Source organism: Falco cherrug, chromosome 2, assembly GCF_023634085.1.
Source record: "Falco cherrug isolate bFalChe1 chromosome 2, bFalChe1.pri, whole genome shotgun sequence".
Taxonomy (NCBI): domain Eukaryota; kingdom Metazoa; phylum Chordata; class Aves; order Falconiformes; family Falconidae; genus Falco; species Falco cherrug.
In genome coordinates, this window is record NC_073698.1 from 92,850,910 (window position 1) to 92,873,532 (window position 22,623).

At 39.5% G+C, this 22,623-nt stretch overlaps 2 protein-coding genes across 3 annotated transcripts in view; one reads left to right on the forward strand and one right to left on the reverse strand.

Annotated features, from left to right (window-relative positions):
• Window positions 1–657: 657 nt before the first annotated feature.
• Window positions 658–22,078, reverse strand: SYAP1 (synapse associated protein 1). The gene is made up of 9 exons (XM_055701121.1): window positions 21,769–22,078; window positions 17,203–17,321; window positions 15,038–15,104; window positions 13,273–13,346; window positions 12,811–12,950; window positions 10,951–11,096; window positions 4,386–4,444; window positions 3,245–3,392; window positions 658–1,744 (listed from the first exon to the last, which is right to left on the reverse strand). Exons 1-9 carry the CDS (start codon window positions 21,965–21,967, stop codon window positions 1,617–1,619), a joined length of 1,080 nt encoding a protein of 359 aa, XP_055557096.1. The 5' UTR covers window positions 21,968–22,078; the 3' UTR covers window positions 658–1,616.
• A 78-nt stretch (window positions 22,079–22,156) lies between these two features.
• The window catches only part of CTPS2 (CTP synthase 2), a 74,033-nt gene continuing 73,566 nt past the window's right edge, over window positions 22,157–22,623 (forward strand). The window contains exon 1 of one of the 2 annotated variants that reach the window (XM_055701123.1): window positions 22,157–22,178. The gene's annotated coding sequence lies outside the window, so the exon portion shown is untranslated. The other variant, XM_055701122.1, reaches the window with a different exon arrangement.

A 22,623-nucleotide genomic window follows, 5' to 3' on the forward strand; every position in this document is an offset into this window, starting at 1 on the left:
TAGTCTGATTTTTATGAGTGTAACAGATTTAACTTTTGTGGCCTTTAATTAATCCCAGATACAAAAAGCTCCTAAAGTACCTCATTTAACCACGACTTATCTTCCATCTGTTAACTAATAGTGAAAAACACTGTAACAATACAAATCGTGCTTAAGAAGATTTGTAGTTGAGAAAAATGTATGGTAATAAACTAATTTGAGAAGCCAAATTTATGCAGGTTTAAAACAATTAATTTTTCATTATGAGAAATACAGGAGGGTTTTCTGTCCAAGTTCCTAGTAGAGACAATTTTAAATAGTCCTTTCTTACAGTAACAGCAGTTAAAACTACTTACTTCTTTTCAGTTCCTACAGGATGAACACTGACTCAGTAATTACAGCTATAATCTTTTCAGTCTCCTTACAAAAGTCTTCTGCAAAATTATGTCATTAAGACAGATCTTACTGTATGTAACATGCCTATAATACAATTGTGCTTAATGGCTCCTACCTACTTCATTTTACCAGTTTTCCTTCGTATTTGGAATTTCATGTGTTTTGTCACAGAAGTTTATGAAATAGATGACAAACAGAACATCAAATTTTCATTTATATACATAAGGATACTGACTTAATGCTAGAACTACAGGAAACATCCAGATGCATAAGAATAAAAAAAAAATTTAAAGAAAACTTTTATTTAAATTCCATGTCTTAAGCACAATGACAAAGTGTATTTCAGAAATCTGTGTAAGTCTGAAATATGTTTGCCCCTCACTCTGCCCTCCTGCCAAATAAATGAGCCAGTTTTATACATATCTACAGTATTTAATAAAGATAACCAAACTAGTCAAAGATTTTACATAAATGTTTCAGCACTTAAAGGAAAGAGAAACTTTTAATTTACTCTTACTCAGCAAAATTAAACGGAAAGGCAGCATCTTGATGATTTAACAAAACCAACACTTTAATTCAAACAGTTAATAACTGCTCTTATTTAAATGTTTTAATGTTTGTCAGTTAATCATATCTGATCAATAATTAATCAGTAATTCTTTTGAAGTCTGATTTACTATTTTTTTAACAAATTATCAGTTATTCAATAGGGGTTTCTAAAAATTCTTTGGCTACATACATTAAGGAAATTAAATACACATGAAAGATACTAGCTACAAGTACCTTAATAGTACACATTTACAGATTATACAGGGATCAGAGTGCAAATGTGATGAGTTATTTTCAAGGACTAAGTTACTTACAACATCCATTTTTACATCCCAAAGTTGTAGACAATACAAACTGAGATTTTAGATTTAGAATCTCTTTGTAGAGCTTCTTGACCATCCAAAAAAGCCTCAAACTAAACTGCTGCTTCATATAATAATGTTATCACTTTTAATTATGATATATAAACTGCAGTGTCTGTCTTTTTTTTTTTTTTTCTTCTTTTGAAGAATGTATAAGTTCAGAAACTGCTCATATAAAGAACAGAAATACTGGTTGTATCCCGATATGGAATTATAATGATTTTAGATTTTTTTAATGTCTTTTGAAGATCTTTTGTAAGCAAAATATGAAAGCAGAAATCCATGTCAGTCCTCAGAAAAAACTCAGGGTTATAGTGATTTTGAAAATGCTTAATTTTCTTCCTGCAGCATTTCTTCTATTTCTTTATCCCAGTTTTCATCACGTTTTTCTGACTCTGTCACCACCTCATACTCTTGAAGCTCTTGTTGTAATTCCTTTTCCCAATCAGCAGTTTCTTCTACAAAAGATAAATGATAGTGTGTAGGAACAAACTTAGTAATGTAGAATGTTGCGTATTGTTATAAAACTAGATGAATTTGCACAGAATCTCTCTTATATCCCCAAAACTTTATGGACGATTCTCCTTAAACACTAAAGAAACTTCAGGATCAGAATTCACATTCTTGTTGACCACAGATAGGAATTAATATATGACTATAATCTTATGTGTGTACTACAATATAAAAAGCAAATATGCAGCTTAGTTGTAACAAGTATCACTTTGCAAGCTCATTTCCTGCAGTCTTTCCATCTACAATCAACTGAATCTCCCTTTTTACTTTTAGATTTCTGGAAAAATATGAAGTTCATAAGTTTGTTGGTTATACTGGGGTGGGTGGGGAGATATCAAGACCAAATACCATGGATAATTTAAAAAAAGCAGCAGGTATTCTCCTCACTGACATTTCTATCTAGGCAAGCTCATTTAATCAGTGTTAAAGGCAATCATATTTCATGCTTCAGGGCAAAGAATTAGTCAGAAGGCATTCCTGTGTTAATCTCTGTTTTAATTAGCTCTACCTATCATATGCAAGAGTATGTGGGAGGAGACGGGTGTTTGATGTGTTACATGTTGGTTAGCACTTCAGCCTGGATATGAAGATGTAATTCCATAGTCCAAGTCACTAAGGCCAGCTGAGATTTTTCTGAACAAATTACACGTTAATGACTTACTGAAACACTTCTATCAAAAAGCTAGATGCAAAGAACTGATATTATATATTAGAATTCCTCAAGTTTGGCTATGTATTGGAAAAACAGTAACAATTTCAGAAAACAAGGATTCAGCAACATGCAAAACACATTGTAAAATAAATTATGAGAAGCACCTGCATATACAAGTGGCTTCACAGTAAATTGTTCATTGTGTATAGCCAGAGTCACATCATCACAGATTGTTTTTATGCTTTTTACACTGGTATTAGTTCTTTTGAATTATTTTAAGTGTAAGCCCCACTTTAATTCTTCTCATCATCCTCAAAGCTATTTGTTAAATTTTTATAAACTTTTTACAGCAGAGGCATTTGGAAGCTCAGAGTCTGATGCGAATACTGCCTTTCTAGCTGGTGTCACAAAAAGAAAATGTAGCCTGACTTTCAAATAATGTACTTTTCAATTAAACAAAGAAAAATTTGTACACATAAAGAACTATGAAAGAGAAGGCAGGGAAAGGAGGAGGTAGAAAAAAAATACTCCACTGTCAGTTTCATAAGAGAGTGAGAGCCACCTAAAAACTGTTAGGTTCTTTGGATTTAAACTCCTCATAGCTACCATCGTGTACAAGATGTGTTTTACTGTGATGAGAATTATCATTAACTTCTGCAGCGTTTCATTGCAGGTCACTTCATACACTTTGTAAAACAATCACAAATCTACTTTCCTAAATTGAATTAATTTTTTTTTTCAATCAACCTATCTTAGAATTGCTGTATTTAAGACACAGTAATAATAGCTTTACCTTCTGCTACTGAAGTCTCTTCTTTCTTTTTGTCTAGCACCAGTTGTTCCATTTCTTTCCTTAGGTCTTCCTGATTCAGATTACAGGCATCAAAAGCATCACTCACAAATTCTGATACACCTGGACTTGTGGAAATCTCTTCCTCATCCTGCAGTAAGACAGTTTTGTATAAGCATATCCAAAAAGGGGGAAAAAAATGCCACCACTTCCACTCATGTGACTGCCTGCCTTTTAAATAGTCAGCAAAACCCCAAACCAAATGCATTACTCTGACAATTACTTTTCTTTATGGGTTATTTTTCTTTAAGACAATTTTTCTACAGACAAAATTGTTAAGATAGTTGTGCTGAAAAATGACCTGCTTTTCATCCTAGCTCCTTTTTGTGTTCTCTTAAAAACTTTAATTCTGTTTTTGTAATCTTCAGAAACAATAATAAACTCCTAAGTAGTTTAGAACAGTACCTGAGACTAATATTAAATTTTGACCGCAATTCAGTAACAGTTTTCTACACACAAATGAGATTAAAAGAGGACTGTTCTTTGGAAGTCTTTCTAGCTTTGCTCCACTGCTACTGGCAAATAAATGCACAGCTCTGCGTCTGCCAAGAGTGTTCTCTGGCACTGATTTCACAATCCAGAAACGAACAAGGGTCATCATGTGTCTAAGTTACAGGTTTTTACAGTATCAAGGAGAATTCTTCTTGCCGTTGCAATAAAATAACGTTGCTATTGCAATGCATCATTTAGAGTTCCTATACTTAATCCTGTCAATTGCTGAAGAGTTGGACAGAACATGGCACATGAATATTTTTTTATGAGGGTAACCCTCGTATCTAAATACAATGCAAACCTTCTACTCCAAACATTTTGGAAATGTCACTCCTCAGAGTAAAAACGTTTTCTGATAATGTGCAGGATACTACTGAAAGTATTCTTCAGATAAACTACTGTTTCTTCTACTGAAAATGAGTTTAAAGTGTATGCACTGAAAATTAATATCACAGCAGTAGAGCAGCAGGTTAGGACTGTCAGTTATTATATTATTATGGTTTCATAGCACAACGCAAAAGGATACACAACTACCTCTGTAAGTAAAAGTTTCACATACTAAATACCAGATAAAATATAACAGCGTTTTTACCTCTTGAGATTTTATTTGAGGCTTTATTGTAACAGGTGGTGTTTTTGGCCGTACTGTTTCTATCAAGAAGGAAAAAAGAGTTAGGTTACATTTAAATACATAAAGGTCTCAATCTGCATAGCTATTACATGTAGAAGGAAGTATTATATTTTAAGGAGTCTGGTAGTTAAAGGCTCAATTCAGCCACAGTAAAGCATTTGCAACAACAAAACAGAAGAGAAACAATTTTCTATTCTTAAGTAAGGTAAATCTAGCAAATAATTTCCTCATTATGACTCCAAAGTTAAATCACAAGAACACCTCTGCCCCTCAAAACGATCCAAAGAACTATGTAAATAGGAACAGCTTGATATCTGAAAGAACGTCTTCTATAAAACACTTACAGATTGCAGCATGTCACAAGATCTTTAAGGTTACAGAAGTGTAGACTTGGGTCATGAAATCTAGTTACTACCTATCACAGAAGTTCCAGATTTCCCTGGTTGTACCCAACTACTACTGACATTGCCACTAGTTACCTCTTTGGTATATCAGACTACACCTGTACACACACCCCTAAACACACCCAAGAAGTGCTTCGCAGCTTCTTTCACACAGGCAAAGGAAGTCACTGAATAACATAAAACCCTAGAAGCTGTTCTCAACTTCTGAAGAAAAATCACTGTGCATTCTGTATTTAGTAGCATGGTGCTAGGAAGACAATTGTTTACAAGCAAGGACAGATCTTTTCCTTGGCAGGTAAAGGAATAGCTCAGCTTTCTTCCTCGTCCAGCTAGCAGGGTTGAAGAGTCACAATGAAAAGCCAGGTGGCTGCAAGAACAATTAATATACAGGGCATGTTGTGGTAGTGACGGAGTGCTTGCTTAGCAGTTCTATTTGTTCAAACATGCAAAGCAGCTCTGAGCTTGCAGCTCTGCTTACTGCAGTACGCCCAGGTGGACCTCTCCTGCTTACTCAGCAATTTCTGGAAGGGGAATTTTTTCAGGTTTAATTTTTTAAAATTAAGATCAGTTCCAATTAAAAGAATTCCCTAACGGGTAGCTGTCACTGCTTATACAGCTTATCTACTCAATGCTTACTGCTCTGTCCCATCTCTCTTCCTTCCCCTTCCCGATCTTCAGAGGATCTGTTACTACACCCAGCACCACAGCCAGAGGCTCCAGCACTCCCTCCCTGCTCTGGAAGGCTGTAGAACATAGCACTGACTCTTTGCTGCTCAGCACTGAGCGCCCAAAGCACCACGCAACAGAGGTGCCTCAAGCTCCATCTGCTGCTGTCATGCAGAAGCAGCATTGCAGCTCTGCACTGGGCCGTGCACCAGTCTGAGGTGACCAGCATGCCATAAGCACTGTTCTGGATCTAGCCTGGCATCATCTCCTCTACTGCTAGTGTGCTCTCTGCCCCCGAGGTAACTTAATTCCCAAGTAAATAGCTACTAATACCTTGAAGAGGACTAGAATTTGGCGTTTTGTTATAGATCTTATACAATCTCTACACTCTAACATGGAATGTTTTCCATTTGTTCCTTTTTTCCTTTCACATCTGTGGGAAAATCACCTTGGGGGTGGGGTGGGGGGGGTGGGGGGGTGGGTAATTAAGAGAAAAATTGGGTCCTAACAGAAGCGTAGTATTACAGAAAGCTTTTCAGGGTAAAACACAGCTATCACCTTCAGGACGGTTGGCATGCACAGAATCTGCATCACCACAGCTCCCTAAGCCACACAACCCGCTATCCTGGAGGAGCAGTGGAGGGTGGAGTGGAGACCCCATGGCCAGGCTCTGTTGTGCTCCCTGCAGGAATGGGAACTTGATGGCACCACACAGCTGATAAGCTGCATAGCAGCTGCTAAATGGAAGATATACGAGAAGATGCCTGTTGCTGGGTCAACAACTGTGGCGAAGACCAAGCAAGAGCCTCATTATCTGTGAGAGGAGGTTGGGAACTAGGCCCGCTCAGCGCTTCAAAGCCTTCGGGCAAGGACATGCTAACTGCTAAAAGAAAACAAACTGCTGAAGAGATAAAGCTCAAGGATGCCAGGGTAAAATAATTGTGGTAGTGGGAGATCGTGACCTCCTACTCAAATGGCCCCCCCGAAAAGAGCGGATCCCCCGCTTGGGGAGCATGCGTAGTGAATTTAAAATTAACTGTATCTTTAAATGAAAGCGAGAGAACTTTACACCAATCATAATAAAGGAATGTATGATTAGAGTCACTCAAGCTCCACCTGGGAGTAAAGAGAAGTATAAAAAGTGAATGAATGAGGCGACAAGTGGGGAAGACACCACCGAGACAGACTCCTGGGACCAGCTGACGGGCTGAGCCTTTCTTCCCCCGCCCCGGACACCTTGGGTGAGACTTAAACTAAATACTTCTTCGGGAGACTTAGAAATCTCTCTAGAGAGTTACTTTTTAATATTTGTAGCCAGGCTATATTGCTTTTAACTTTTCCACAGGTTTTACACTTTATAACATTTTCTTTGCATGTGCCTTTTTGCAAACAGTCACCATCACCTGCAATCCAAGAACCTGTATATCTGTTGCACAAATAAAACTGCACCGTTAAGCAGCTGGTCACCGCAGTTTCTCATTGAATGCGACCAAACCCTAGAGCAGGGGTCCTCAAACTACGGCCCGCGGGCAGGATACGGCCCCCCAGGGTCCTCAATCCGGCCCCCGGTATTTACAGACCCCCCCACCGGGGGCTGGGGGGGGAAACCAAGCAGCCGCAGATGACGGCCTGCCACTGCATCCGCGCGCCGGCCCCCTGGTTAAACAGTTTGAGGACCCCTGCCCTAGAGTGTGGCCATGCTAGCTCATTAGCATGGCTGGCCTGGCAGTGCCGACTGCCATCGGTGTATCCAGACCTGTGGTAGTTTAATATACATATTAAATGCGACTGGACTGATAGTGGTAAATTGGACATCACCTACAATTTAAAGCTAGCTGCACACAACCTCCCACATTGGTGAGGACAGCTGGAAGGTGGGGGGTGGGCGTATTTTCTGCTAAATTACTCCATTCCCTTTAACACAACATCAAACACACTAACATTCTGAAACAGAAAAGGAGGAGACAGAGAGATAAAAATGGAAGGTAATTAATTCTGTTTTATAGATAGTCAGCTTTAAGAAGAAACTCTGGACATTATGAAGAGTAACCAACAGGCAATTACTTCCTGTTTTCACTTCCAATTAGGGAATCCAACCTTCAAAAAGGTTATTTAAATAAAAAATAACACAGACGATCCAAAGCTTCCCAATCTATGCCATTTTCAAATCAAACAAAAACCGTATTGTCTACAGTTAGGTAAATGTATCTTTGCTGTTACAAAATACACAGTCATTAGGAAGTAAATCTACCTGCATAACCTATACTGGTCTTCTGAATTGTCTGAGATCCATAACACATCTAAAGAGAATGCTGCTTTTTTGTTTTGTTTTTGTTTATTAAATTAAAACATGTTTTGTTTTCAGTCAGAATGGTAATTCTACTAGAATAACTCTTTGGGTATTACACAGCAAGTTTCTCTTCTGCAATTTTCAAGGGTTTGGATGACTCAAAGATAATAGGTTTGGTGTTAAAAAGGGTCAGCTGCCACCTGTAGCATTGAGACACTTCAATTCAAACAGCCACAGTTTCGAAAATGTGAGTACTCTACTGTTAGGGAAAAAAAAAAAAAAAAAGGAGGTTGCTCTAGGAACTTACAGTTTAAGACTGCCTATTTAACTACATGTTTAGCTTGCATAAAGGAAACCTTCAGCACTGTAATTAATGATAGAGTAACTTCTATTTGACTAGCCAGTCAGCCACAACAGCAGCAGCTTTCTTTTTTTTCTGAAATTGGTTTACTGAAGCAATGAAGTGCAGAAACAGAAATCAAATAAAAAGTTCAGTGGAAAGGGGAAGCATACTGATTGTAAACAGACTTCTCAGAAATTATGCTTATAAACAACAGTGAAGAAAATATCTTTTGGCAAAATGTATATTTTTAATCTTTCCAAATGCAACCTTTTCCTCTATACAAAGGACTAAATGCAGTAGCAAATGAAAGGATCCAATACTCAAAGTTCTATTGTGAGCCACTACAGAAAACCAGAGAAGACAGTCCCTGCTTGTAATAGTCTATAATAAAATCCTATCAGTTGGTGTAATTAAAAAAAATAATAATCCAGAAATCCAAGAATGATTAAAAAAATCACAACAATAAATAAATAAATAAAATGAGATAAATGCCATTTAGATGCCAGTTAGGTGCAAAAGTTTATGAAATTATGAAAATCTCGTGTGTTCCTGAGTTGATGGCACCTGCACAGGGTAACAGTAAACAACCTGCTCACAGAAAATGACAAAAATGGGAGCTGAATATGGTGGGAGTGTAGAAGTGATATGACATGAACAGGTAAGTGGGAAATGAGACTAAATACAGTCTATACTGAAAGGTACAGATAAAAGCTTTCTGTTATGATGAAACAGTTAGTGCAGGGCATTTAAGAGTAGCTTTTTCATATAAGAAAAAACCCAATTAAGTCTCAGTTTCCACAGAACCAATCAGTTTCCTCATATAATCAACATTCTTTATTGCTTTTCTGTTTCTATGGAGAGAAAAGAACATGCTTACAAAACTACAAATACAGTAGAAAGATGCTCTATCATGTAGTTCTCAAAACTGTCATTTTTAACCTCCACATATTTTACACTATGAGCAAAAGAATTACATCCTTACAGTAAACACATGGGACTATTTCCATACTGTCATTGTCATTCTTCCCAGGGAGGGAACCTCGCTCCCTAGAGTCCACAGGTGTGTGCTGGCAGTAGTTACTCTCCTCAGAGGCTAGCATCCTCTGGAGTACATGTGGCCTGTGGTCATTTTGCATAGATTTGGCCTAGATCTCCTCTGTGCTCCACATCATATCCTCAAATGAGGCCTTGATTTTTAAATTTTTTTTAAGTTTATAAAGCCTGAAATAGCATGAGTAGTGTTTCTATGATTGACATCATGCTCTTCAACACGAGGACATGCTGCAGCGTTTGACTTTTATATAGCCCATTGGGACAGCAGACAACTGTCCTGGATAAAAGATATCAGAATTGGTGCCTCTTGTTCTGCAGTACATTCTGTAGTGACCTGTCCTGTCAGCATTCCTTGGGTTTTTAACTCAGAGAAAACTACTTTGCTCATTCTAGATGGGGACCTTGCCCACGCTAACACACGTGTGCTCTGTATGAGACAAACTGACAGCAAAGGCACATGCAAAAAAAAAAATACCCACAAAACTACTACAGTCCTTGTGAAAAGGTAACTTCTATGCAACATGCAAGCCTGGCTCTCTAATTCCCTTTGTAACTTCCCCTTCACCCCAAGGATCAGCTGCCTGTGTTCAACAAGCCAAGGTCCAGCTGAGTAACTTTAGCTTAGACTGTGCAGAAAGTTACCAAATTGCGCAAGAGACTTGTGAGAAAGTCTGTAAAAAGATAAGAAAGGTGAAAGTAGAAACTGAGGTAGGATTAGAAAGATGGGATCACTAGCAGTGCAAGGACTCAAGAGGAAAAATACCAGTATGGAAAGATATTATATTTGAAGGGTGGAAAAAGCAGCTAGCTTGGCAGTGATCAGTTGGTTGTCAGTCAGGCCAGCAGTGTCAACAGGACATGAGCATTAATGGATTTCATAGATGATGACAACTTATTGGTGCTGGGGGTATGAGAATCTGTTCCCAGGTGCAGCAAAAGCTTTCTCCTTCTGTCTAATGTGTACCCAGCCTGCCAAGATTCTTCAGGTGTCTTACCAGGGGTTGGTGAGTGTACCTAGCTTAAACTAAGATTTAATGAGCTACTAGTTATCTTCTGTGTCTTTGCCAGTAACTGCTTTATACTCTAAGCTGCATAAATTCCTGCTTGCAGAATTTGTTTCCATGCAGATAAAGACACTCATGATTGCTAAGAGGGTCAGCAAGAACCATCTATATAAACTGATAAATACAACTGAAGGTACCTACATTGAAGCAGTTTTTCCATCTCAAAGTTGAATCCCAAGTAGTCTCCTGGTCCCCATCTTCCTCCATTTCTATAACACATCAAGGGCCTTTCCATGTCCTGCATGTGTGTGTGCCTCCACCACTACAGTAATTCTACCCCCATATCACTCACCGACTTCCGTTTGGTCTGAGGCCTAAGCAAAAGCAAGAGCAAACCATATGCCAGCTGGGTGGGCTGGCTAGTACCTGTTGTCTTATCAGGTTAACGAAAGGTACCTCCTACTTCTTTCTGACAAGTCAAAAAAGCACACCAGAGGCAACCAGGGATCTTGAGTTGTTATAAACCCAAGTAAAAAATATCATCTCTTGAGATCTCCACTCTTCTGACAAAGTTGGCAGGAATTGGAAAATGGCTTAAAAACACTAGGAGCCTCCTCTTCCCCAACCTGGTCAAACACCAAGTGTGGTGAGAGAAGCCCTGATTTAATAGGAAATCCAGGATGAAAATTTGATGTAATCTGATGTATACAGTCAGTATGTATGACACTAACTTCATGAGCTGTGCTAAAACAAATCCTTTCCATACCTTTCAGTTGACTATCCTCTTCTCTGCCTTTGTTCTCTTCTTTTCCTACTGCTTGCTGTTGAGCTGCAAGTGCGGTGAGCTGTGCAGACTGTTTAATTAGGGACACCCTGTAGAAATAATTTCTCCAGAACACCTCCTCTTTTATGCTAGAGAGAACAGATTTTGATTACTACATTTGGAAATATGGTTCCTTTTACCATCTAGCAATGAAGTGAAATTAAATATGCAGAGGGAAGGAGTAAACATAGCTGCCATTTACGTAAAAACTTAAAAAGAAATCTGCGACAGTTTAAAAAAATCCATCATTGTAGAAGTTCTTGATCTATTACAAGACAGTTATAATAGACCTGAATATATAATAATAATATTGTGACTTTAGAAAAAGCTTGACAGCATGCAGCAATACATAACTTGGAAAAGTATTATGCTGTTCCATCTCTCTTGCCAAATCACGTAAACAAACCAAACAAGCCAAATAACCCTGTTCACTTCCTCTCTAAACCCAACAGTCTATCATTGTCAAACTACATTCATCTACATCTTCCCTAGACCTCAAGGTGGAAATGGAACATCTTTGATCTATAGGCAGATTACAGCAGAACTGTTTCACTATCCGCACACACCTTTCAGCATGTCTACAAGACCTTTAGTAACTATAAACTGCCATTTTGGAAACAACCAGCTTTTATAAGCGGGAGACTATTCCATTTCTTAGGTAGCATTTCCCCCTGGTAATTCCCCAGCACACAAGAAAAGACCCAACTTTAACCCAGAGGTAACAGAAGCCAGAAATGGCAAGACCCATGAGAAGGAGGGTGTATAGGTCAAGACGGAAGGAACAAAGTAAGAGAGTGAAGTTACCTTCTTGCCCCTTCAGGCAAAACAGTGACTACTGAGACCAGGAACAGGAAAAAACCCCAACCCTATTAAGCAATGTGGTACAACAGGCAAGGACAGCGTGACCAAAGGCTGAAGACAGAGCATCAGAGACAGATCTGATGAAGATGTAGAATACACACAAAGCTTTAGGACTGACAGCAGCAAAGAACAGCATGAAAGAGGGTAAATAAAATGAGGAGCTGGGAACATTAATAAAAGGAGGAAATTTGAGAGAGAAAAAAATCACCAAGAAAGATGTTTTCTTTCTTGTTTCCATGCGTAGAAAAGGAGGACTAATTTGGGACCTCCTACTTAATGAGAATCTTAAGCTTTAGGAGCAGAGTCTGGGGACTGGACAACAAAGGAGAATAGCACTGGAATAAAGCTGGGATCAAGAAGCCATGCTGGAACAGGCCATAACTGCTGGGACAAAGACCTTATGGACCTTTTAATTAGGTCCACTAGAAGGAAGGCAGTCACAACACAAGAGCTTTTCCCATTGCCTGTCCAAAATCAGTTTTTCTTGCTTGCATCATTGCTGTTTCATGATGCATTCTTTTACCGTTTCTCCAGGGGGTGGGGGAAGTGGTGGGCTCTGACCATCTCCAATAACCTTTTTGAGGTGTCAGTTACACCAACAACTCTGAACATTTTTGTTGCTGCATTTACCTTTGTTTGGGAAAAAGATTTTCAAGTAATTTAGCATGCTGGACATGGAAAAATGTAAGGCCTTTCCCATACTTAAGTCAACGGGTCCTTACTAGTTCTGAATGTCTAACATCTACTGCTGTTCTCTCTTCCAACTGCTAAACTGCAATGCACATGCCACATTTCATGCACTCGAAATTAGCAGGTAAAAAATACATACAGAGGAGTATATAAAGGAATTGACGGATGAGAAAGAAAAAGGAGTGATTTACAAATATTTACAGATATATTGAAAGTACAATGATACATAAGTTACCTGCAGAAATTACTTACTGTTTGGGAACAAGATCAAACCTCATCCTATTAAGAAGTTCATCTTCTTGTAACATCACCATTGCAACAGGGTACATTTGATCAAAGTCAAAATTAAACTGCACACCTGCTGGAGGATCCCGCAGAAAATTTCGTTTATCCTTTGAAGAACACATTTATGGAAAAAAGATATCTTATTTCACACACAAGACCAGCAAGACAATTCCACCTCCCACATATCTCTATCATACCACAAAGCTGTAAAGCCTTTATAAAAAGAAAAAAAGGTATTGGGGATCTATTTTGGCTCAAGTTGATAATGGAAGAGCTACTTTTGCACAGGATCAGTGCAGTGACAGGCACACTAAAAAAGTATATTGAAAATATATAATAATGCCAGCCAAACTTACTTTGGGGGAAAAAAAGGAAATTTTAACATCTCCAACAGAAAAAATTCAAATCTACAAGAAACTAAATGCTTACTGCTGATAAGGCCAGTATTTGTTGCTGAATTGTCTCTTCTTCATTGCTGTCTACCCAGGGAGGCACTGCTAATTCTGTTATTGAAAGGAGGAAAATAATTGCATGCATATTAGGTTTTTTTTATAAAAAACCCCAACAATGAACACCTTACATAAAGTATCATATAATGTCATAGAAATAAGCAGACTTACATCAGTAAACCTATTGTTCCTTTTCCCTAAACTAAGCTCATGGCATAAGAGAGAAACTCTAGGAGTGGATGTTTGTTTATCAGAGGTTTTAACAAAAAAAAAAAAGTTGCTGATCTCTGTTATTGTAAAACTAAACGTGTGGGGATTTCTTTGCAGTTTTTTCTTTGCACCAGTCAAAATGTCATGCCTCTTAGTTTAGTTACTGAAGTAATGCTGTATAACTGGTTAAGCTGCCTGCAAATAGAAAATTCTAGATTCACTTTAAACATGTAAACTTTGTCTAAATTAAGTTTTCAAAATAATTTACTAATGTGTTAATTTTCTAACACCCTGAAGGCACTAATTCTTTAATGAGGAGAAAAATAAGTTATAAATTTATTATAAATTACAAGACATTATACACTGAATAAGCATACTTAAGTTCAGCTGATTTATATATTTACAAATACTTCCAAAATAGTTCCATAGGCTGTACATAGAGGAAAATGAAATATTGCTGATGTATAGAAATCTATTAATCTCTTCACCGCCAATGCAAATTCAGCCTACAGAGACATTATGCTGCGTCTGTAACAGTTAACAAATAATTCTTGTGCACTCTAACAAACAATGCTTATTTGCCTATCCACCTGACATCAGCAGGATCTTTCACTAACATGGATTCACATCTGATGCTAATGGGCCATCTGTTACTTCTTTCTTCAATCTAGCTACCTATTTTCATGAAACTTGTACAAATATACTTAACAGATGCCAAAGTTTACTAACAGAGAAATAAAGACAGAAATACAGACAATGCGATCACATCAGCAGTCTTGCAAGAAGAAACCAGACTAACATACTAACTGCAGAGAGTACGAAAAATTTCATCATGATCCATTTAAAACCAGCTAATTTTCAAGATTAACAATAGAGCCACTCATTATTCACTGTCAGAAATTACTGCATTCAGGCAACACATTAAAAGAAATAAAAGCCAATCATGAAAGGCAACATAAAAAAACCAAGTGATTATTTTCAAGTCCTAAACAGATCCACTGATGTCAATAGCACATGGGTGGAGAACTCAAAGTTATATCAGAGATAATTACAAAGCAAATGATTTATGGGAAAGCAAAAGAGCAATTATGCCTCTAATGTAAGTAGAGCAACTCCTACAGCAACTAATTAAATACTATAGTGCAAACACTAACCCACATTTTTCATTTCATTACAAAAATGTGACAATTGCTAAAGCTCAGAAAAAATCAGCATGCCTGTTTCCAATATATATACAGACTTAAGATTCAAAACGACAATAAGAGATCAGCTTTGCTAGCACTGTGACCTTTGAGTTAATTTCATAAAGCTGAATTTGGTTAAAAAAACCAAATCTAAACCAACTAGATAATGTAACACTAACCTCACTTAAAAATACCATCTTCCTGTTCCACAATACATGTTAATTTTTTCCATAATGTGTTTCATTAAACAGACTATTGAAAGATTAGGTTTAGATACAGCTCAGTTTCCAGGTTCCCGGAAGTTTCAGCTTATGCAGTGTATGCGCTGTCAAAAAAAAGAGCATACATTACCTGATTTTTTTGTTTGCTGCTCTTGGACAAATTTTTTCTGTTCCTTCTGAAAATCTCCGATAATTGTCTAAAATAAAAATTAGGGAACCACAATAAACAAAAATTCACTCTTACTGTTTCATGTTCACTCAGAAAATGCTTTCAAATACACTGTGGAATCATATTCTTATAGCCCTGGTGGCCCTTTCTGTAAGTTAATTAAAGACATTTAATGTAAATCACACATTTTTCCTTTACTGAAGCATTTGATTTTGCCTTAAAAGTTTAAACTATTGTGTACACTTTCAAAATTATATTTATAGTTTTATCAAGTTCAGGGGACCAAAAAAAAAGAAAAAAGGAAAATCCTAGCTGATAATTTGATCATCAGCTTACCATGCATATACACTTATCACCTTACCATATCAAATACAGACAACACTGACTGTTTATAGACTTATTTAAACACTTCTTACAGCATTGAATGCTTAAAGATACCCTTGGCTGTACAATATGTTTCAAGAGTAGCCCAAGAAATATATCCATTGCAGTAAACTGGATTTGTCAAATTTTTAAGCATGATTCAGAATGTCTACTTAGCTGAAATAATTTTGCCATTTATTTTGTTGACAAAATTTCATCAAAAATTATGTTCAGAAAGATCCTGTATTGAATTTAGAATTGACAAATTGAGAACTGCCTCGGAAGTTGGCATGCCATAATCTAGAAGTAACAATGGCAAATGTTCTGCAGTCGAAAGCAGAGGCAAAACCCCATGAAGCTAGAAATGAATACTTAAACCAGTTACAGCAGTGAGGTCTATGGCTTAACAAGTTAACAAAAAGCATTCAAGTCTTCAAGCTAAATCCTAATAAATTCCTGATCATTATTTTTCCGTCAACAAGCCACTTTTTCAGTTTAAGATGAACATCAGTGAGAGAACTACTGTAGTGCCTGTTATACAAAGAGATCATTGTGGTTCCTCCTGGTTGTAAGTTATATGAATTTCAGTATTTATGGTATAAAGTCAGTCATATGGTGTAAGAAAAAAGCTTTAATATACCAAATAACCTTCTTTCTTGATTTTTGCTTTTTGATGTGGATCAAAATTATATTAGGCTTTAATATACTGTAGGAGATGCAACTCTGCTATTATATATAGATAGTTGTCACTAAAAAGTTAATGAAATCTGGAGAGAAAATTTGATCATAACAAAAACTTGGAAGTGCCATTTGACGATTAATTTGGCAGACAACATGAACATTTAAGTATATCAAGAAATTGAATCTCATTGTATTAAAACGAACAAAAAAAGGCAACACTAGCTCCCCTGAAGGTGTCTGAGAGACAGAAGCAAGAAGAGGGGTCTGGCTGCATCTCCCATGGCTGATGCTCCTGGATGCACAGGCCCACTACAGCTGGGTTGGTTTTGGCCAGTTCCCTTTCCCTTCCCCTTCCAAGCTATGCTTGCCAACAGACACAGAACACTACATAGCACTTATTGCTGCCCTTTTTTTTTTTTTTAATTTTTATTTTCTGCCAAGTTCGTGACTTAAAACACCGGAATAACACTTGTTCCAGAAGTTATTCAACTGGAGCTGGCAGCCAGCAACAGGGAGGACAAGAGGCAGGGTCAGGGTGAGGGAAAGAGCAGCACAGTAGTATGCAGTTCCATTAACTCACCTGCTCTTATGAAACCGTACCTGTATAGCTTTCAGGGTCTTAGTACATAATATCTACAAAGCTGACCTAATCCTGAATCTTGCTTTAGAGATGCATGTAAGATGCAAACTATAGCATTCCTCTTTCCACCTAAATAAACTGGGGGAAAAACTCAACCCGCACATCTCCCAGCATCCCCCAACTGCCCGTCTCTAGTAATCTTTCCAGCCTTTACTCCTACGCCAGCACTCTTCATACTCTCTTCTGGCTTTTCTCCCATGTATCTACATCATGAAGGAACAGAAGACAGGTGCAGTACTGACTAAAGCAGAGTGACCATTTTTTGGCGTGTCTACCATGAATAAACATTTCAGTCACATCATTTATCGTGACAGGAGATACCTTCTCTTGAAATATGCAATTCCTAAATCCAGCTTAAAGAAATGTTATATGCCAGATTTGCCACACTGCAACAACAGTAAGCAAACAGATCTTTCAGATGAAGTATCTAGAAATAAAATACCTTATCAATGATACTGTCAATTTTTCCTTCTTCTACGGATTTCTTTATCGTCTGTGCTGTTTCGGCAACGGATTCCGATATCTTTTTTGTGGCAGCAGTGGCAAAATTGAAGAGGTAACCTTTCACAGATCAGAAGAGAAAAAAGATCTCTTTACATCCAGTTCTCTTACTAGATCTATTTTCCTTTCTCTTCAGAGATTTGCATACCTACTTGAAAGCTGTCTTCAAAATCATTTAACACAGCTTCTGGCGTAAAAAGAACTCCTAAAATCCTATTTATCTCTTTCTAGTTCATATTCTTTAGTGATGGTGATCAAACTGTATGTTTGATCACAACTTTCTGTAATTCAAACCTATACACAAACCTTGTTTACTAAACTAAACGTTCCTAATGGTCCTTGAAATATTGCTTTCCAATGAATTTTCTGAAGCAATGTGTCTTTCCTAATTTAAGTATTTTTGAGACATTAAGCAAGAAAGTAACTTTAGCAACAGTATTAAAACAGAACTTTTTTTTTTTTTTTAAGAAAACCAACATGCACAATAAGGCCTCATGAAGTAAGGTGCAAGCACGTGAAAAATTTCAGGCAAGTAACATTTGAGAATCCTTCAATAGTCTTAAGATAGAAGCTTGCTCGTGATGTTTGTCCTGTTCTATTTTGCATTGTGGGTTTTTTTAGCTCCATAAGAAGCACTGTGGCCCAATTGCTTATTTTTATGAATATGTTCAGTATCAGACCAGCAGTAACAAGTATTTCTAAAGACTAACTAGCATTTTTTTATATTAACAGTGCTGAAGTGAAGAAAGGTGGCCAAGGCAAAAAAACCCATGTAGCATGGGCAGTTGCACCATGCTGTTCATTTTTAATTAAGGAGAACAATCTTAGATGTATATCACAAACCTTTAGAAATATCAAGTATCACTTTATTGACAAAGGATCTTAAAACAACATTGGGATTGTTTATTTCTCAGATGATATGATGTCACAAGCACTTTAATACACTTGAACAGTTGTATTATGACTGTAATATCAGTTACAGTATACACAACGATAAAATGTTGCTAAGTGCCATAGTAAATAGAATAATATTAACTGCAGAGGCATCTACATAGATGGGAGCATTGGGCAATCATCAATGGCATGAAATTTAACAAGAATAAATGCCAGATTCTGCTCCAGGGAGAGCATAATGCTGGACAGAAGTATAAATTAGGAGAGGAGTGACTGGACAGTAGCCCTACAGAAAGGGATCTGGGGTTGCTGGTCAACAGCAAGGCTCAATATGAGTCAGCAGCGTGTCCCGCCAGCCAAGAGAGCAAACCACACCCTGGGGTACATCAAACACAGCATAACTAGCTCGTCAAAAGAGGTGATTATCCAGATGTATTCAGTGTTGGTGCGGCCTCACCTTGGGTATTCTGGGCCCTACAATTTATGAATGATGTAAAGGTCCCCAAATCATCCAGAGGAAGACAACAAAGCTGGTGAAAGGGCTGGAAAGCATGTCCTGTGAGAAGTGGCTAAGGAATTTGGGCTTGTCTAGTTTGGAGAAAAGGAGGCTGAGAAGCAACCTCTTCTCCCTGATATCCAGTGGTAGGACATGTGGGAATGGCTCATAGCTGCCCCAGGGGAGGTTTAGACTGGACATTAGGAAATGTTTCTGTATTGAGAGGGTGGTCAAACCCTGGCACAGGCTTCCTAGAGAGGTGGTCAATGCCCTGTGCCTGTCAAGTGTTTATGCGGCATTAGTCTGTTAACAACATGCTTTAACTTTTGGTCAGCCCTGAAGTGGTCAGGCAGCTGGACTTGATGACCCCTATAGGACCCACACAACTGAAACAGTCCATTTTAATTCTAGGGTTAGAAGTAGTAATGGCGAATCTAAACTGCATAGTAACTATCAAAGATATATTTGAGGCATTAGAAAGAATGCAAAGCATATGGGATGGTAAGAATATTTCAGTTATTCCAGAAAAATCAACTGACTTTTATACAAGGGAGTTTCAATAAAACCCAGAACTTCTGTTTCAAACAAACAAAAACCTGCTTTCATTCTCAACATCTCACAAAAATTCCAGTTTCCTTATGGGTTAGACATGTAAGAAATAACCTTAGCAAGCAAAACCAAAAAAAGTTAGTGTTTTAACACGCAGTTGCTAGTCACTGGTAGAATGAGTTACACTGGAACACTCATGTAACCTTTTGGAAAACCGACCGTCCTCTTTATGGTATCACTAAATCAGTACCAAAATATGCAGAGGTCTAGCCAGCCCTTAAGCGAGCCAGTTTATATGTAACTTCCATGTATAAGCCACAGAACAGTGGCAATGAAACTTTCTTCAAGTACTTGTTAGTATCTTTCATTTGTTATCAGGTTTTACAACCCACCACATGCTTCACATTGAATAAAAAAATGCTGATCTTTTACACTTTAACTATAGACACATACACTGTCCCCCTTATGACAGTAGGCGAAGCAGTAGTCTACTGGATTGTTTCCTCCCTACCAGCTTTTATTGGTCATTTTATGTATCCCCAGAAACTTTCTCATATGCAATTGTTTTAAGTGCAAAAGGTGCCAAAACATTTGCTGCCCAGCAGCATTTTGGTATTGTTAAGCAAAGTGGTTTTGGACAGTCCTGTAACCACTCTGAAGAGAAAAATGCTTTTCATTCCCATCACAGGCAAATATTCTTCCAAACTAAGGTACTTACAAAACCTCAGTAAGAGGTGGTACTTAGCCTTAGAAAAATAGTGGTGGAAAACAACACTTCCACTTTCAAATGACCAAGGAATTTTTCCTCTCTTACAAATCTATGCCTGTATTAAGAATATGTATCTAGCAATACTTCTGTTAGTAGTTCACAATGAAAAACTTTCCTGAACTTTGTAATAATTTGATAATGAGCAAAAAATAACATTATATCAGGCTTCATTTTTACCAGTAATCTTTTTTACGTGCTAGGGAAGTCTTTCCACACAGCCACCCTGGTTGCTAGTCATGCAGATGTTTCTAGAGTTATCATGTGTTAAAACAGTGATGTCCAAATCCTTATTAAAAAAGCCTTTCCACCACTATCTTCTCTGGTGTCACAGACAATGAATCCATGGATCACTAAACCAAATTCTCATTTCCAGAGCAAATTATGGGATTGACCTTTACATCTGTAACAGTCAATACTTATTCTCCCCCTGAAATTCAAAGTCCTTTTTCCCTCCTCAACAATCAAAGTGACTACCAGATTAGGATCTATTTACAACAACCATACATTTGAGGAAACTACACACATAAACTGCTGCAGCCTGGATAGCCTAAGGCAAACCATAGTAAAGAACCATCTCAGAATAACCTTTCAGATGATATTGGTCCAGTATTTCAGAGCATCAGTAAAATAAAACAAAACCAAAAACAACACTAGCAACTAGTACGGAGCTGTACTTTGGATTAATTCTTATCTAAGATTTCACTAAAGTAAACCAGAATGAATTTTCACCTACAGCAAATTACAGCCTTGCCTCATTACAGAGGAGCTCAGCAAAAATCAAACCCCATTACCTTCCTATGAAAAAAAAAAATCACAGAAACCCCACAGCAATTCATGAAGTACCTTACTCTAAATGTACACATCACTTCTCCCACCGTGACAACCAAACAAATACTCAAAGGAATGGTGATCCTTTAGTAATAATTCTGAAAAAGATGATAACGGAAAGAAACACTTTTCAGCTATTTGGTTGGTTCATATTTTATACTCCCAAGTTCTTCTAAAATGTTTTTTGATTTCCAGTGAGGCAATATGCTTTAATAGTACACAGAATTGTTGGCAGCTTGAGCAAACATTTCTCATTGCCAGTAACTGCTATTTAAAACGAATCGGTGAATTGCAGAGAAACGAAGATGAAATTAGAGAATTAGGTCACTTCCAAAACTCCAGCTTTATCAGTTGTGTAGGATTGTTTCAGAACTGGGGAAAAGACTGTGCAATCTGTATGAAGATCTCCATCTTGTGAAATACACAGCAGTTATGCATGCCATAGCCTGCAGTTAACAGACAAGATTTAAAAGAGATGCAAAACAAAGACATGTGAAAACAGAAAAGGGTAGGAAACACTAACTTTTAAAACTTTTCACTGAGATAATCTTTTGTAGCAGCTAACCTAACCTGAATTATCGTTTACATCTGAAAAGATACGCGTCAGGTTTGGGTTTTTTTCTTTTTTTAAAGTCTTAGGTCACCTCATAAACTTGTGTTCCCCATTTTGCATCATTGTACGAGCCACATCGGAGCTGCTGCCATCTAGATAAAAAGCGGGTTTTCTTTTGCGTCCGTTGAACTGGGAATAAACACGCTTAACTCATCCTACAACTTACCCGTAACTGTTTAGCTCAACTACAGCTTCGGTTTAAGCGCCAGCGATAAGCACTAGCAACTACTCTGACCTCCAAACGTGCGTTAGCCGAGCCAGTCCCCCCTCCCCCGTCGCTGCCCTGCGCTACTTGCGGCTGCCCCGGGGCTGAGGGTGCCGGGCCGCCCCCGCTCCGCGCTCCCGGCGGGACACTCACTGCCGAGCCCCTTGGCCTGGCTGAGCAGCGCCTCCGAGTCCACCTGCAGCTCCGCCTGCTCCGAGCCCTGCACGGCCGGCTCCGCGCCCGCCTCCGCCTCCTCCTCCTCTTCGGCCGAGCTGCTCCTCTCCTCGGGCGGCAGCAGCCTCTCCTCGCCCGCCCGCTCCAGCCCCAACCAGCTGCCCAGACCGCGTAACATGGCGCAGGAGCGGCGGGAGCCGCGCTCGGCCGTTAGCGGGCACTCCCAGCGCCGAAGGGCCGGCGGCTCCGTACGCGGAAGCCGGGGCGCCCCGCTACTTCCGCATACGCCACTTCCGCCCGGCGCGGGGAAGGGCGGTGCCCTCCGCTCGCCTCCCTCTCGCGCGGCCGCCGGGGGCGGGGCAGGCGGGGCGGCGGAGGTGGCGCGCGAGGTGGGGAGAGCGCCGCCGGCGGCGGGGCGGGAGGCGCGCGGGGCCTGGCGCTCCTGGCTCGCGGGGCCGCCGCCGAGCGCCCGCGCCCGCCCGGCTGCTCTGCCCGCGCCGGGGCGGCTCCCCCCGGCTTGTCGCACCCTGAGGGGGGGCGGCGGGCTGGGCTTGCCCGCGTTCCGCCCGCGGCCGGGGGGCGCCGCCCGCTCCCCCCGGGGGTGCCCCCGCAGCCGGTACTGGGCAGCGGCCGCGCCTCGCCTTCGCTGTGGGGCTGCGGGCGGGGGTGCCCGCCCTTAGAACCGGGCCGGCGGCGCGGGGCGGTAAGTCACCGGCCGGCGGCTGGCGCTCGCTCGGGGGGGGGCGGCCCGCCGCGCTCTGCGCCGCCCGGCCCCCGGCCCGCGCTTGGCGGCCGCCCTCCGCCGCCCTTCCCGCCCGCACCTGGGCCGCCCGC